The sequence below is a fragment of the Branchiostoma lanceolatum genome, chromosome 8 (assembly GCF_035083965.1).
Source record: "Branchiostoma lanceolatum isolate klBraLanc5 chromosome 8, klBraLanc5.hap2, whole genome shotgun sequence".
Lineage (NCBI taxonomy): Eukaryota > Metazoa > Chordata > Leptocardii > Amphioxiformes > Branchiostomatidae > Branchiostoma > Branchiostoma lanceolatum.
The window spans coordinates 16,800,422-16,818,378 of NC_089729.1; the positions used below are offsets into that span (position 1 = coordinate 16,800,422).

Consider the following 17,957-nt stretch of genomic DNA (forward strand, 5'->3'; position numbering starts at 1 on the left):
GCAAAAATACAATATCTATTTGATCATGATTGACCAACACTATTTGCATATGAATGATTGTAAATACCATCCAGTTTCTCTAGTATTCTTTCAACACAAATTTCACCAAAAGCACCTATCTTACAGAGGTCATCAGGAGTCTGTAGGCTTGTGAAACAGTCAATCTAGCAAAGTAACCCAAACATAATGATAGCCAATTTTCTGCAAGTACTGCATTTTAAGTCAATTCATTAATTTTTCCATAACTACCTTAACCTGAGTACCATACTCCGTAGTAACCGCTGGCTCAATCATTTTGCCTGCTAACCACAGATTTTAGCAAGCGAAACGATTGAGTCAGCGGTTACTGCAGAGGACGGTACCCAGGCTATAACTACCTTGCATCAGTGGCAAAGCTACAGAACACCATGAGTCAAGATGTACAATGTAGTTGTCCTAGTGCCCCACCTATCCATCTTCTTTGGTACTGCAACATAGTGTAAATTTATCCTTCACAAGGAATGATTTGTGATGTAGAAATTGATAATGACAAACATGATACAAGCATATGCATGTGTACTAGTAGTCCCTGCTACATGTAGACAGGATTAAAGAGTAAACTCAAAATGACATACAGTCAAACTTGCCTAAGAAGACCACTCATGGGACTGGTCTATGTGGAGAGGTGGTCTGGTCACCATAGTCAAGTTAATGCTTGTGTCAACGGGAAAATTATCTATATCTGTAGAGTCACTTGTACAGGTTTGTATACTCCTACTGTTACTGCTTCTTGATAAGTGAGTCAACAAGCAAATAATTTCCAAATTGGTTCTGTATTATGTTTACTGTAAATGCAGAAATGTTTGTGGGGATTTGATTTTGCGGTAGGGAGAAAATGGAGTCTTCCCGGTGGTTTTGAGTTCGCGTTTGAAACAATAGTAACACTTCAGTCATATAATGGAAAGGCTTCTCATGCTGGTTTTAAGTTGATGGTAAAGAGTTCACCGCGAAAACCCCGAACATAAAACCACCGCGAACATTTCTGCATTTATAGTATATATGTTGACTCATTATAGTTATACATGTACAATCACATACACACAATGTCACATGCTTCCATCCAGCATCCCAAATCAGATGATATTTGGTATGTGGGTAGGCTTGGGAACACCTGATTTGAATAATTAATGCAAAAATGCTATGCTTTGTTAGCTGTAACTATTATCTCCATGAAAAATGGAGATATTGTTTTTGGCGTGTCTGTCTGTGTGTTGTGTTTCCGGACTATTGTAGTCAGCATAACTCAAGAACCTATTGATGGATTACGATGATATTTGGTATGTGGGTAGGTGTTGTGAAGCCGAAATTCAAGGTCGATTTTGGGCCCCCTGGTATGTGACCTTGGTACTGCATCAGAACTTCAATTTTTGTATATTTTGACCTGGAAGTGCTGTGGTCTTGATTTTTGGGTGGCAGATAGCTTGTGATGTAATAAAGAAGTGGTGTAGGGCCCCCTAGCAGCTTGCTCAGGAACTGCAGGGGCATTATTTTGAAAATCTTATAAGGAGAATAACTGAACAAAGCAACAACGGATTTCCATGATATTTAGTATGCAGGTTGTTTAGACAGAGATATACACAATGAAGTGCAAATTATGCTAATTGGGACTTAATTTGCATAGCTAATGAGGAAAATCTATATTTGCAGTGCTTTCCGTTATAAGACTCAAATACATGTAACATATGTAGTTTATGGAAAGTGGAGCATCAACAGATACCATTTACGCAAATAAATTCCCAATTTGCATAATTGATGCAAAAACACCGAAATTCATCAAATTGGAAAATTATAGGACTGTCAATATTGCAACATGTGTAAGTAAGATAAAGGTGTTTATGATTAAGCATATATTATGTAAATGTCTAAGTCATTTGCATAAATAGAATTCATGGAAATATGAGGTCGCGGAACTCTTGTTTATACATGTGCGAATAAATAAAACAAATCCAGGATAAGGAGACCTAGGCCCTGGTGACTGTCAATCAGTGATGTACTGTACAAGTTTGCAATGATGCAATTTTGTATTAGAGGGAAAAAGGAGTGTTTGCAGAGTTTTAAGTTCGCCGTAGCGATGTAGTCACATGCTGTACAGCAACGGAAACACCGGTTTTAAGTTCGCAGTGAGGCAATCACTTAAAAAGACAGAGTAATTTATAGGATATGCAAAACCTACCGAAGAATTCCAGTGTCTGATATCTGATATATATCACTTGTAATGTTGAAACAGCTTAACCCTATCTAGACCGGGGGGGGGGGGGGCTAAAAGTGCCCGCGCCAACTTTGACATCGTATAACTGCCAAACGACGTATGGTAGGACAACCAAACTTGGTGACTTTTCCTGAAATTTAGTTGGCAACAATATTATGATAAAAGTATAAGTTTATCATTTTTCGTGTTGCCATGGCAACCGGTTTCTGAAGAGGCATTTTCTGCAAATTTCACTAATTTCGATTTAAACATAGTTGTTTCCAATGTTTTTTTGCTCAACCACACTAGTATCTTAAATGTACAACATCATATGTAATTCAATGTAACTGTCATGATTAAATATTCATAAATTATGCTAATTTGATGACGTCATCGCTCAAAATCCAAGATGGCGGACAAGATCATTAAATTCGGTATAAACAGGCTTTTTCGCCTTTAGATTCGTCATAACCTGGAATTTTCTTAACCAGAAACATTCAGATTAATGTTTTATGTCTATTATGATTGTTATTTGGGGTCATAAATGGGAAAAAAGTATTTTTGAAAATTTCAAAATGGCCGATCCAAGATGGCGGATCCCAGGGGGTCGCTAAAAACACATGACGTCATCGTTCGACGTCATTTTGACGTCAACTTCGTCACCACTGACGTCAAATGTCTTGGCATACCTTTAAATCAATAATACGCAGTATTTTGTCTAATACGTTTAGATATTATGGGAATTCCCTATTTAGCCAATAAAATCACATCGATGACGTCATAATTACGTTATATTACGTCATAACGTCACAAAAATTGCAGGAATTATAAAACTTTACGTGAACATCACTCCCTGCAAATTTGGTGATGATACGGCACACCGTTCGGAAGTTATGATGGTAGGGTCGAAAGAGCCCCCCCCCCCCCCCCCCCGTCCAAGAAGTCTAAAAAAAGCCCGGTCTAGATAGGGTTAAGCGCCACGCTCAACACAAAACCCACTGATTGCAACCTGTTTCTTTGCAAGATAAATGTCACAAAAATGGTAGCAGTAGACTGGCGGTCACTATAGACAGGATTCGGTATGCCTGTGTCAATGAGATGATTATCTAAGGGACCACCAAAGAGTGGTCAAAATGGCGGTGCTTTAAGAAAGATGGACACTAGTACAGGTTAGACTGTACGAGGGGTGATCAATAAGTCCTCTGCCTCACCCAGAAATAAGGTCCACATCTAAAATTTCGGGTTATGATTATGTAGCATGACATGTTTTAGCAATATCCACCAAACTTCAAAGTATTGCGGTCAATATTTTTTAGTCGACGTCCATTTAAAAACTAGTAGGTAAGTGATGAGAAAAACAATGTTGAAACTCTGAGATGTGTGGGTCGAGTTCCTCGGGCCAAGAATTGCCATAAAATCTCCGAAGACATTGTCAAAATGTTTGATGAAGATCCCCTTCTTATTTCAACTAAAAAGTAGTGGGTATCCGACTTTCAGCAGAGCAAGTTGGCCAGCACACCTCAGGTCGCAGCTCAATTGTCCATGTTTGTATCCTTCTACCTCACCTAATGTTACGGAGTGCCGTCTGCAAAGTAATGATCACAACGATTTGAAACTTGGTAGACATACTGTGGTGAACCCACTATGACCCCTTTGGGGAAGTGGTACAGCCCAGAGGGCAGAGGGCACTCAGAGTCGAGAGTCCTGGAAAACAAGCAGAATAAACTGAGCTCTCCCAACTTACCGATGTGCTTGTGATGACTTTGGTTATAAGAACCTAGTATCTAACATTGGCGTCACGGACTATACCTGAACCTACTGTCATCACCTCGAAGAGGAACGGAACTGTTTCCACCACTCCATCCTACTGTGCCGCGGACTGCAAGCTGAAGACGCTCATCCGTCAAGTAAGAGGAGAAGGAACTTTCCCCCTTCAATTCAACACATCTTCCTGGGAAGCCACGGACCTCTGCACCGTTTCCAGCAACACTTCAACCTACATCTTTTGGACATTCCGGTTCCAGAAAGTTACCATTTCTCCACTTCTACCCTGCCACATGCCAAGGAAGGTCAGTGCATCTAGGCCTCTAACCAGTTCCAGATGTTGAGGGAGACAGAAGTCTGGGCCTGCTGACGGGCCGTCTGAAGACAATCTCCTGTTTCTCAGGCCGGACTCATTGCATTGTATTGTATTTCCTGATAGGATTGAAATCCAGTTCCTTTTCCTTATTTTATTGTCACCTGTGGCTCTGTTAGACCTCCTAACTGTATCTTAGGCCTACCCTCTGTGCCATTTGTTTTTGTACTCAAGCCACATTCTCGCTAATTTAGACATTCCTCAGTGTGTGCTAGCCTACGTTTTCTGGTTTTAACCAGACGGGCGTTTCCAAAGCCGTTCGTTGTATCGCATATATTTTTGTCATTGTAAACTTATATCTGCAATCCCAAGCCTGTTGAGCTGTCCGCGTGCCATGGCGCCTCCGAAATTCAGTCAAATGTCAGTAGCAAGTCTCCGGAAAGCCTGTGGGGAGCGGGGAATCGACCCCTCTGCCATGGACAAAGAGGACATGCTGGCTTCTTTGTACAGCCACGAACATAAGCAGCAGGCCGACGAGGCGAGCGCTGTCAAATTGAAGGAGCTGGAGCTCGAGAAGCTGAAGCTGGAGCTTGAGACAGCAAAAGTGCGTCATAACGCAGAACATCAGTTGTTGGTCGAAGAACGGCGCCTCTTAGAAACGAAACTGGAACTTGAAGGACATAAACTCACCCCAGCCACAACAGAATCTACAAAGGGCCCCAAGATCCCACAGTTCTATGAAGGGGAAGACGTCGAGGTGTACCTCACCACCTTTGAACGCCTCGCAACTGCCAACGGATGGCCTAAGTCTCGGTGGGCGCCAAAGCTGGCGGCTTTGCTCTCGGGTAAGGCGCGAGAGGCATTTGTGCAGTTGTCCGAGATCGATAGCATGGATTACGATAAAGTTAAACTAGCCATCTATGCCAAGTATGAGCTGACGGCGGAGGAGTACAGACACCGATTTCGGACCTCCCGTAAACAACCCTCGGATAGCTACAAGGAGTGGCTTTGTAAACTCCATGTTGGTCTGGGTCGTTGGGCAGACGCAGCAGAGCGTGAACGTCAGAAGAAGGATGACACTAAGGAGCAGTTCCTTACAAAGCTCATAATAAGGGAGCAGTTCCTAGAGGGCTGTCCGCCCGACCTCGCGGATAAGTTACAAGAACAGGATATATGGGAGCCAAAAGACTTGGCCACAGCAGCTGATAGAATCACAAACAAACACAAATTCGCTAACTCGGGCGCCAGTTCATCGTCGCCCCAGCTAACCTGTTCCTACTGCAAGAACCCTGGACATGACATCAGGAGCTGCAAGAAGCTGAAGGCCAAACCACAGAACAGCATGTTCTGCGATGGCCGTTACCAGTTCTGGGATTCCGACCAACCCATCCCAGACAACAAGTGGAGCATGGAAGGTGCGATCGATGGCCGACGGGTGCACATCTACAGAGATACTGGCAGTACAATGACATTTGTTAATGGCAAATATGTATCCCAGAAGTCTTACCTCGGAGACTTCATTCGAGTCAGGATGGCCAACGGCACTGTGGACGAGATCCCCACTGCCCTGGTCTCTCTCAATGTGGCGGGCGAACAGAAACAGATTGAGGTCGGCGTCATGAATACCCCCTTCCCTGTCCTGCTGGGCAACGACTATCACACTGCCTGCGTCGTAACCCGTGCACAGGCCCACCGAGCCCACGCAGCGGAGGAGAAGATTGCAGATGAGGCATCCACATCCGACGTTCATCCTACCCCTCTCTACACGTTGGACGACACAACCAGGGAAAACTCAGACGACCCTGCCATTGCTGATCCCCTTGGAACCGCCGATGAAGACGAAGGCGACATCGCAGCTCCCCTAGGCGTCCCACACCACGCACCTACCTTGACAACCTCCTTAGACGCCGCTGATGACGCCTCAGTGTTCGATGTCACACCACAACGCCTTCTCGCCCAGCAGTCTGCTGACCAGTCCTTGCAATCAGCATGGAGGGATGCTATCCCAGAGCTGGAGAGCAGGCATCTGCAAACATGTTATGTCAAGAGACATGGATATCTGATGAGGAAATGGACCCCTACCCAGCGACAGGGTGAGGATGGTGCAGCTCCGGGTATGTCACCGGTGTTTCAGGTGGTCGTCCCAGCAGAGCATAGAATCCAAGTTCTCCGTCTCGCCCACACTATTCCACTCGCCGGACACCTCGGAATCACCCGCACCAGAGAGCGTATTCTCCAGCATTTCTACTGGCCGGGATTATTCAGGGACGTCAAACGATTCTGCAAGGGTTGCCCTGAATGCCAAAGGTCCGCCACACGGCGCGCCGGGGAAAAACACACAATGGTGGCCCCGCCAATCATCGGCAAACCTTTTCGGAGGATCGGAATCGACATCGTCGGCCCCCTCCAACGCTCTAACTCGGGCAACAAATTCATCCTCACCATGGTGGACCATGCAACACGCTACCCGGAGGCTATACCCCTCCCGTCCACAGAGGCTGAACGTGTCGCTAAGGCCCTCATGACATTCTTCTCCAGGGTTGGAATCCCGGAAGAGATCCTCACCGACCAGGGTGCCAACTTCCTGTCCACAGTTCTCACCCAAATGTGTGAGAAGCTCGGCATCCACAAGCTCCGCACTTCACCCTACCACCCCCAGACCAACGGAGTATGTGAGCGCTTCAACGGAACTCTGAAAGCCATGCTCCGCAAGCTCGTCAGCGAGGATGCCAAAGACTGGGATGACTACCTCCCATTCGTATGTTTCGCCTACCGGGAAACTCCATGTGCATCGACCGGCTTCTCGCCCTTTGAACTCACCTTCGGCCGGCAAGTAAGGGGTCCACTGATGGTCCTCCGCGAAACATGGCTGGACGAGGAAGAGCAGGAAGACAGCCTTGCCGACTACATCACCGACTTGAAAACTAAGCTAGAATGGATGCAAGAGTGGTCCCTTCAACAGCAAGAAACGACACAGAAGAAGTCAAAGGCCTGGTACGACAAAACAGCCAGAGACAGGGAATTCAGCGTAGGGGATCAGGTTCTGGTGCTCCTTCCCTCCGCTACCTCGAAACTACAACGACAATGGAGAGGACCCTACACAATCATGCAGAAGATGAACTCCGTAGACTACAAGGTGGACACGGGACGTCGGACAAAACGAATTCGAATCTACCACGTGAACCTGCTACGCCCATGGGAGCAACCCATGCAGGTGGCAGGCTCCACCACACTGGAAGAGGACCTTCCCGGCCTTGACACGGCTGTTTCTGAAAGCGCAGAGCTATCAGAAATTACCTATGGCCCGGACCTCTCGGACATGCAGCTAGCAGAACTTCACCGCCTAGTCCGCAAACACTCAGCAGTCATCTCCGGCAACCCAGGGAAAACCACAGCTGCCGAGTTTGACATTCTCACTCACAACGACCAGCCGACTCATCAAATGGCATACCCCATCCCTCACAAAGTGAGACCCGAACTGCAACGAGAAATCCACAATCTACAGAAGCTGGGCATCATCCAGGAATCCGAAAGCCCATACAATGCCCCAATAGTACTAGTTAACAAGAAGGATGGCGGTGTCCGCATGTGTGTTGACTACAGAAAACTAAACAATGAGACCATCGCTGATAGGTATCCGATGCCCAGGATAGACGAAATTATCGACGGAGTAGGCGCATCACGTTACATCTCAGTCATCGACTTGACGAAGGGTTTCTACCAGATACCACTATCATCCAGGGCCAGGAGTAAATCAGCATTTCAGACGTTTCTCGGCCATTTCGAGTTCACCAGGATGCCCTTCGGGATGAAAAATGCGCCTGCCTGTTTCCAGCGTATGATGGATAAGATACTCAGAGGAGCGGAAGAATATGCAAGAGCAGTGATGGACGACATTGTGGTCAGCAGCCTCACATGGGAAGACCACCTAAACCATCTCGATGACATCTTCGCGCGCCTGGCAAAAGCCTGCCTGACTGTAAAACCGTCAAAATGCAGACTGGCTATGCCAAGGGCGGACTACCTGGGTAAGGTGGTCGGACAAGGCGAGGTATGCCCCATGTCCAGCAAGGTGGCCGCCATCCAAAACACACCAGCTCCTAAAACCAAAAAAGGAGTCAGAGCGTTCATTGGATTGGTGAACTACTATAAGGATTTCATCGCCAACATGGCCAATGTCGCAGCCCCCCTTACAGATCTCCTGAAGAAGAACCAGCCAAATCACATCAACTGGACGCCGCAATGCGCCGCTGCATTCAACAAGTTGAAGGAAGCTCTCTGCCACGAACCGGTGCTCAAGATAGCCAACCACGACAAGCCCTTCATCGTCCAGGTTGACGCGTGTGACAACGGTATTGGAGCTGTCCTCAGCCAAAGAGATGCTGCAGGTTGTGACCACCCCATAGCCTACAGAAGCCGGAAGCTTACAGACCGCCAACGCAAGTGGTCCACCATAGAGAAGGAATGTTACGCCATTCTCTTCGCCACCGAACAGTTTCGGTACTACATCTATGGCCGTCCCTTCACGGTGCAGTCTGACCACAAGCCGCTGACATGGCTCGGGCAGCTACGAGACAAGAACAGGCGTCTCATGAGGTGGAGCTTCCTGCTCCAGGAGCATGACATTGTGTTTGAGCACAAAAAAGGCGTCCAAAACGGTAACGCGGACGGCCTCAGCAGGGCTTGGGACATATAAGTCAGTTACTAGTTATAGTGAACCTTTTGTTCAGTTCAGTCCAGGACCTTTTAAACCTGTTTAGTCACGTTGTAAACTAGCTTTAGTAGTAACTTGTAGTAAGTAGCAGCCTAGTGGACCCACATGTATCATCAGATTGACCCCGTAAACCTTCTTAAAGTGGGAAGGCATGTGGTGAACCCACTATGACCCCTTTGGGGAAGTGGTACAGCCCAGAGGGCAGAGGGCACTCAGAGTCGAGAGTCCTGGAAAACAAGCAGAATAAACTGAGCTCTCCCAACTTACCGATGTGCTTGTGATGACTTTGGTTATAAGAACCTAGTATCTAACACATACATAAAAGACTTCATACTACATAATTATTTCCCAAAAATTTGAGCTGTGCACCTTATTTCTGGGTGAGGCTGAGGACTTATTTATCACCCCTCGTACATATATTTTGTATATTGATACATCTTATGTTTGCTTATGACGGAATAAAATGTTGAATCAGCAACACTCAAAGCTCCTAGTCATCATTGTTGTTTTTGACCGAGCAGACAGAGTAGATATCTGTGAACAAAATAAAATACAGTACTTTTCAGCTCCAGGAAGCTAAACCAGCACCATGGTCGGAGCCAATTGCTTCACCGTAAACATCTGTTAGGCTACACCAAGTAATTTGGTCTGTTCCCAGAAAAAAACCCCAGAAATTCTGCTTCCTGTCACTATGACCAAAGAGTTACGACAGTGCCGCAAATCAATGGGATGTGGAAAGAAACAGGACAGGACAACAACTGCTGTTCAACTTCAACTGATTTATTAAAATTATTGCTGTTTTCATGATGAATAAAATTATCGTTAGTTGTTACACTGTGTTCTCTCATTCAATTTGTGTCCTAACATGTGTCGTTGACTATCATATTTCAAATCTAGGCATCTTGTTTTTTTCGGCCCTTCTTGTTTTTTTTCGCGCTCTCGCATTAGATTTAGGGTCTCCAAAGGACGTCATCCATAAAAATTACTTGGTGCAGCCTTAACTGCTAAACAGTATCTAGTCCTGGCTGGACGTCGAAATGTCGACAGATAAAATTCATCATTTTAGGAAACTATGAACACATCATATATCTGTATGTATCTGGCGTTTTGAATTATTTATAACTCGTATTTGTACCTGCATTTCGAGGGGCAAATCTTGCTGGCAGACTTATGCTAAGGTATTGCTAAAAAAAAGTTCCTTGGCCCTTCCCCCAAGCCAATTCTTTTTTCCATGGCCCTCCCCCAGGAATTTTTTCCCCTTAGCCCTCTCCCCCCTACGCCCCCCCGGTAAATTTCGTACTGTCCCTTATTAGATTATGTTTTAATTGGGTTTAAGGACATTGTGCATTTTTTTAAAATCTAAGCCCTCCGATCTATCGTTGACGTTAAACCTTGAAAACAACATCTTTTTAAAACCAAATAGAATGAAAAGCTATTTTCCTGTCCGTAAACATGCGGTACTCTGCGAGCGGATTTGCCACGTTTTATGTTTGTTTTTGCCTGGCCAGAGACAACAGATAGTGTCTGTTTGTGTTTTGCTTTGTGTACAAAATAAGCTTTCCCACAACAACTTTACCCAGCGCTTCCTTTCGTAAGAATCGGGTCCCTAGTGGCTGTATTGTGTGGCTATCTCTAGTTAGAAGCCACAGTTAGGACACCGCACGTGGGGCGTCTTCATCAACGAGCCAGGTAAAACTCCTTACAAGTGAGTGGGTCAGTTCTATGTCTCGGGAACATGTGTTACAATGACACCTTGAATTGTTTATTACTGCATAATGGTCCAAGTAAGACATATAAGGGTTGGTGGTGTGTTTTCTCAAGGGCTTGCGCAATCTGTAGGTGAGGCGCCTCACATGGAACTTGGGCGTGTTGTAGATTGAACAGGGGCCGAGTTAGGAACCTAGATGTGTTTTACAGACCGAAATGTGAGTTAGTTGACTGTTGTAGCTCCTTTAATTACTAGACCGGCTAAGATACCTTACAGGTGAGGTTTATTGTTTATTGTTAAAACGACATCCATTAGTGAATTACACAGATGCACTTCACTACAGCTTCCTGGAGTCATAAACATGATAACATATACATACATACATTGCATTGCATAACATAACATTACATAGTATATACATATTTACTTCAATTTCAATTTACTACCAGTTCAGAATGTTTGAGTCCGTTTTAGTCTGTCTTTGATGAGTAGTTTGAAGGAGGATGGAACAGATGATCTGATGTGATGTGGAAGGTAGGTATGTTCCGTTTGACTAGGGACCAGGTAAACTACCTTACAGGTGAGGTAGGTGTGTTTCGTCCATAGTTGATGCTGTGGTGGAATCTTTGCTTTCCGGTTCAAATCCAACCTTTGACTGTTCAAGGCACATATACCATGTGGACGCTGTGTGTTGCGTGTCAACAATTGTACTCAAACAATTAAGGGCCATTGAGATTTTTGATGTAGGAAATGGCATGAAAGCGGCTAGCCTCAGTTGCAGACTCCATGCGGTTGTTTCCTTTCATAGGTTTTTAGGCATTGTGATGCAATCAAAACCACATGTGAACGAGCATGGCCCTTTTCATAACACTCCCCCACCCGTTTCTAGAGATGGTTTCTTCCGCATAGAGACGTATCGATGTTGATGGAAGGTACCATTGTTGGAGGGGTAAGGGTGGTCACGCCAGGCACTGCCTTTTTATGGTGTTTCAAGCAGTGTTTGGGTGTATAATTAAAGGGTCAATGACCCGCCTATTCCTCGGTTAATATGCTGCCATAAGACCTGGTCATTTGCTATAACCACCGAATAGAATTACCCAGTGAGCAACGCGAAGGGAGCACAGAAGGGAAACATGTTGTTTTTGCTTCGTTTCTTCCTCTTCTTCTTCTTCTCCAAACACATTAGGTCAATGAGGGCTGTAACCATGGTTACTGGGAAAATGACAGACACAGGGGTGTTGGATTGCATTTTGTAACAAATCGGCAAGACAGAGCTGGAGGGCTGCTCACCACGTATATGAATTAGTCTGTATAACCAATAATGTCCTTGGTATAACGAAAACTCCAGCTGTCCGGGGGTTTCTCTCCCCTCCCTATTGGGTTGGGAGCCGATTACAGGACGGCGAGCGGTCACAGGAGGCTTGATTGAATTCAGGCTAGTATATGAATGTGTAAAATAAACATAGCAGCAGCTAGTAAAGCTAGACCACGTGAAGGTAAACATTAATATGTATTTGCTTGCAAACGTTTCCTTTCTAGTTAACGTAATTCTCAATGATTGGCCAATCAAAGCTGACCCATATAAGACACATGTAAGAGATACGAATTCCTGTATGACGCATAGATCAACCAATAATATACATGTAAATTCATTTGTCCGATGTGTAAAGAAATGCATGTGTTTTGTCCAGACGGTCACAGATTTCATGTTGAAACCAAACTTCCCAGAGACAATATTTCGAAACGATTTTTTCTTCAAATCTACTCAATTCCTTCCCCTCTGGTGGGAGATCTCCCCGTGAGATTAGTCAGAGAAAGTGTCCCTCCTTCTGATTGGTCAATGTCATATGTATCTCTCTCTGATTGGTTAACATCATCTGGCCATATACGGGCTGTGAGCGATTCCACTTACTTTACAACGGGGCCGCCAACTAGTCGTGGGTCCAGTGAGATAGGGGCTCCCCCATGCGTGCCACTTACGCAGCGTACCATCGTGTACACAACAAGTGCCGTGTTGTGGGACATTTCCTGGTGCATGGTGCAGTGTAACATAGAGCTGAAAGTAGATTAAAGATGTGTTTGTAAGTGTCCCTGAATTACACTTCAGTGGGAGATACTTCAGATATTTCATGTTTTGCTTTTCCTTGGCAAACATGTTACACAGTAAGGTTCTTGTGCTGTGGCAAATACGCTACACAGTCGGGTTCTTGTGTTGTGGTAAACATGTTACACAGTAAGGTTCTTGTGTGGTGGCAAACATGTTACACAGTAAGGTCCTTGTGTTGTTGCAAACATGTTACACACTAAGGTTCTTGTGTTGTGGCAAACATGTTACACATGTAAGGTTCTTGTGTTATGGCAAACATGTTAATACACAGTAAGGTTCTTGTGTTGTGGCAAACATGTTACACAGTAAGGTTCTTGTGTTGTGGCAAACATGTTACACAGTAAGGTTCTTGTGTTGTGGCAAACATGTTAATACACAGTAAGGTTCTTGTGTGGTGGCAAACATTTTACACAGTAAGGTTCTTGTGTTGTGGCAAACATGTTAGACAGTAAGGTTCTTGTGTGGTAGCAAACATGTTAGACAGTAAGGTTCTTGTGTGGTAGCAAACATGTTAATACACAGTAAGGTTCTTGTGTGGTGGCAAACATGTTACACAGTAAGGTTCTTGTGTTGTGGCAAACATGTTACACAGTAAGGTTCTTGTGTTGTGGCAAACATGTTAATACACAGTAAGGTTCTTGTGTGGTGGCAAACATTTTACACAGTAAGGTTCTTGTGTTGTGGCAAACATGTTACACAGTAAGGTTCTTGTGTGGTAGCAAACATGTTAGACAGTAAGGTTCTTGTGTGGTAGCAAACATGTTAATACACAGTAAGGTTCTTGTGTGGTGGCAAACATGTTACACAGTAAGGTTCTTGTGTTGTGGCAAACATGTTACACAGTAAGGTTCTTGTGTTGTGGCAAACATGTTAATACACAGTAAGGTTCTTGTGTGGTGGCAAACATTTTACACAGTAAGGTTCTTGTGTTGTGGCAAACATGTTAGACAGTAAGGTTCTTGTGTGGTAGCAAACATGTTAATACACAGTAAGGTTCTTGTGTGGTGGCAAACATGTTACACAGTAAGGTTTTTGTGTTGTGGCAAACACGTTAGACAGTAAGGTTCTTGTGTGGTAGCAAACATGTTGCACTGCATAGATTCTTGTGTTTTTTACGTCTAAGTTTCTTTCCCCCTATTAGATGGAAGAAGCAGCAGAAGATCTGCATGAACAGACAGAAGAGAAACGGCCTTGTCCAGAAACAGACCATGGAGGGACAAGGAAACAGAGCCGCAAGACTCACAGTGCTGATAGACCACATCGATGCCGGGAATGCGAGTTCTCCGCATCCAAGATGTCCGCCATGAAACGGCACGTTAGGACGTCGCACGCCGCAGGTAAAGGTAAACAAACGAAGAAAGATCACCTTGTGAAGCATCTCAGGGCAACTCACGGTGCCGGTGAGAGACCTTTTCAGTGCGATGTCTGCGACTATTCCGCTGCACGAAAGGTTCACATGAAACTTCACATCATGGCCAAACACAGTAACTACCGGCCGTACAGCTGCGCAAAGTGCAACTACTCTGCAGTCAGCAAAAACCTGTTAAAGGTTCATATGATGTCACACACTGGTGAGAAGCCCTACAGCTGTGAGCGGTGTGCTTTTGCCACTGCCCAGAAGAGCAAATTGAAGCGTCACATGGCCATCCACACCGGGGAGAAACCTTACAGGTGTGATGAATGCGGTTATTCTACAGCACGAAAGTATGATTTGAAGAGTCACATGGCTACCCACATGGAGGGGGGGGGGGGGGGGCTTACAGGTGTGATGTATGTGGTTATTCTACAGCACAGATGTCTCATTTGAAGCAGCACATCGCTACCCACACTGGTGAGAAACCTTACAGGTGTGATGTATGTGGTTATTCTACAGCACAGATGTCTCATTTGAAGCAGCACATCGCTACCCACACTGGTGAGAAACCTTACAGGTGTGATGTATGTGGTTATTCTACAGCACAGATGTCTCATTTGAAGCAGCACATCGCTACCCACACTGGTGAGAAACCTTACAGGTGTGATGTATGTGGTTATTCTACAGCACAGATGTCTCATTTGAAGCGTCACATCGCTACCCACACTGGGGAGAAACCTTACAGGTGTGATGTATGTGGTTATTCTACAGCACATATGTCTCATTTGAAGCGTCACATCGCTACCCACACTGGTGAGAAACCTTACAGGTGTGATGTATGTGGTTATTCTACGGCACGAAATTATGATTTGAAGAGTCACATGGCCACCCACACTGGAGAGAAACCTTTCAAGTGTAATATATGCGGTTATTCTACAGCACGAATGTCTCGTTTGAAGCAGCACATCACTACCCACACTGGAGAGAAACCTTTCAAGTGTGATATATGCGGTTATTCTACAGCACGAATGTCTCGTTTCAAGCAGCACATCACTACCCACACTGGGGAGAAACCTTTCAAGTGTGAGGTTTGCAGCTATTCTACGGCTCAAAAGTCTCAATTAAAGAATCACATGACCAGCCACACTGGGGAGAAACCTGTCGCGTGTGTTACGCAGAAGGATGGTTATACCGGCTTTACAAGTACAATTGCCCACACAGTCTAATGTTAGACCATGAATTTTTGACGATTGTAGCTATTTTTTTTTTCCTTTCCTTGGAAGCAGACACAATCAAAGGACACAGAGTCCATGAGACAAACTGGAAAAGTCAGATTATGTCATACCTAAAGATTGTTATTCTTGGAATACGCGTACTTTCTGTTAGTGTTCTTCATATCCTGTATTTGTTTTGATACAAGCTTAAGTTTTATTCAAATTATTGGAGAAAGAAATGAATAGAAATTATTATATAAGGATGAAAATGAGGTGATCCTGAAGGTGAAGAGAAGAATGAGCTAAGAATGCACACATCAAAGTTATTACTTTATATATTCAATTATTTAGTTACGTTGTTACTTTCATTAATTTGATACGCTTTATTTCAGTCATATGTTATTTATGTTACGCTTGTTCAGAAATTTGCTGAAGTTTGTCATAGTCTCTGTCTAATCTTTTCTAGCTTTTTTTGTGGCGCTGTGAAATAATACATACTGTGTTTCATGTTTTTCCGGTAAGCACACTTTTTGGGGTGCCTTAATCTATCTCATTTCTATGATTTACTGGTACCGAGTAGTTGTTCTGTTTGAAAAAAAAAAACAACACAAAACTACATGAAGTAGAATCATTCCAGCTTTATTGAATGAACTTAATCGACCCTGGATTAAAGTTGACATTATCTGCTATCATGGCTTGGATGCTTCTCAGTAAAAGTAGAGATCTTACAATTTGGGCTCCCCTTCTTAAAATGATTCTGTAGAATAGTTTACATGTAGGATTGCCTGACTTATATGTGTACACTAAAATCACAAGCACATGTCCCTAAACCTGCAACAATCGCACCTTTATCATTAAATACATATATACAAGGTAACATATACTATTAGAATGAAATTTATTATGTTTTACTTTGTGGGATGATGTATATTTCAACTTATGGATTTAAGTATGGCAACCTCATATTGAGGGCTACATCATGACAAAATACCATAAATGTATATTTCATAAGAATGATGATGGCTAGTACATCACAGTATATGTACATGTACCAGTACATGTATATTTGAGATGACATTTCAGATATGTATTTATTGTCTCTCTGGTAGGTCATTTTATAAAAAAGGATAGTCATTTAAGTGAGACTGTTTTTTGTCGCGTTCAAGAAGTTAAGATACACAGATAGAGAGATAGAAAAACTTTATTGCTGAACAATTGTATGATATTGTAAGGCTACACCAAGTAATTTTTATGGATGACGTCCGCGCGCGCATTGATTTTGGTCTGTTCCCAGAAAAAAACAAGAAATTCCGCTTCCTGTAACTATGATCAAAGAGTTACGACAGTGCTGCAAATCGAAAGAAACAGGACAGGACAACAACTGCTTTTCAACTTCAACTGATTTATTCAAATTATTGCTTTTTCATGATGAATAAAAGAATTGTTAGTTGTTACACTGTGTTCTCTCATTCAATTTGTGTCCTAACATGTGTCGTCGACTATTATATTTCAAATCTAGGCATCTTATTTTTTTCGGCCCTTCTTGTTTTTTTTTTTCGCGCTCTCGCATTAGATTTAGGGTCTCCAAAGGACGTCATCCATAAAAATTACTTTGTGTAGCCTAACATACTGTAGCTCAGTTGAGGCAGTTAATATAACTGGCTATGGGAAACAAACAAGCAAAAAAACTACTTTTTTTCTAATAACGTTTATTCTACCCACTTGAATGAATTATGACTTGGAGTAATATGTCATGTGCAATGAATATGGATTATTAATGTTAGATATGTTAGATGTTTGAACTGAACACTGATGGTTGTCAGAGTGTGATCAAAGTGTGTTTAGACATAGCAGCAGCACACAAGGTGTGGTGAAATGCATGATGAAGAAGTCACAAAATCTATAATACATTGCCATCATGTTAAATGTGATATAAAAATATATTCAAAAAACTGTAGTCCAGTATACAACTAGAAAACTAGATGATGTGACAGTTCTACAAGAACTTTGTGAAAATTATCAATTCAAAGATTTATTCAAAAATGTTTTGTGATAAGAAAAAAATCACTGTTCCCAAGGTGATGTTGTGTTGTGCAATACTGTCTTAAGATGCGTGTTTGAAGATTGCCGCGATTGCGTATAAAATGTCAATCTAGTTTATGAAATAACTTAAATCTTAATTGTACTTCTCATCATGAGGGTGGAAGGAAATGTAAAAATGTACTTAAATTGAAAACAGTAAGTGTATGAAAGTTGTATAATGACAATGTGTATAATCTACATAGAGAGTAAAATATATACTTGTGAAGATACATGTACCTCTGTCAGTGATTGTCAATTCTTAAGGAACAAATCAGGTTAAGATTTCAAAATTATTTCTTTCTGGTTGAGAAATACATTTCTAATGACTTTAAAGTTTGTTATTTTACATGGCCATTATGGTTGGTAGAAGCTGAATATGTAATCTGGATAGAAAATATGATTTTAACTAAGGAAAGGAGTATGTATTATTAGTTCCCAACAATATACAAGCTTTCCATCACATTTGACAGTTCA

The 17,957-nt window shown here is 43.3% G+C and overlaps 2 protein-coding genes across 2 annotated transcripts; both read left to right on the top strand.

Annotated features, from left to right (window-relative positions):
* Positions 1-4,698: 4,698 nt before the first annotated feature.
* Positions 4,699-9,000, top strand: LOC136439517 (uncharacterized). The gene has a single exon (XM_066434934.1). The coding sequence runs from the start codon at positions 4,699-4,701 to the stop codon at positions 8,998-9,000; it is 4,302 nt and encodes a 1,433-aa protein (XP_066291031.1).
* A 4,974-nt stretch (positions 9,001-13,974) lies between these two features.
* Positions 13,975-15,413, top strand: LOC136439518 (zinc finger protein 45-like). The gene is made up of 2 exons (XM_066434935.1): positions 13,975-14,518; positions 14,707-15,413. The coding sequence occupies exons 1-2, from the start codon at positions 13,975-13,977 to the stop codon at positions 15,411-15,413; spliced, it is 1,251 nt and encodes a 416-aa protein (XP_066291032.1).
* The last annotated feature ends 2,544 nt before the right edge of the window (positions 15,414-17,957 follow it).

Excerpts from the sequence above, each read along its gene's own strand:
- LOC136439517 (XM_066434934.1), top strand. The coding sequence starts at position 4,699 with ATGGCGCCTCCGAAATTCAGTCAAATGTCAGTAGCAAGTCTCCGGAAA.
- LOC136439518 (XM_066434935.1), top strand. The coding sequence starts at position 13,975 with ATGGAAGAAGCAGCAGAAGATCTGCATGAACAGACAGAAGAGAAACGG. Across the intron at positions 14,519-14,706 it reads TTACAGGTGTGATGAATGCG|CACAGATGTCTCATTTGAAG; the intron begins GTTATTCTACAG and ends GTTATTCTACAG.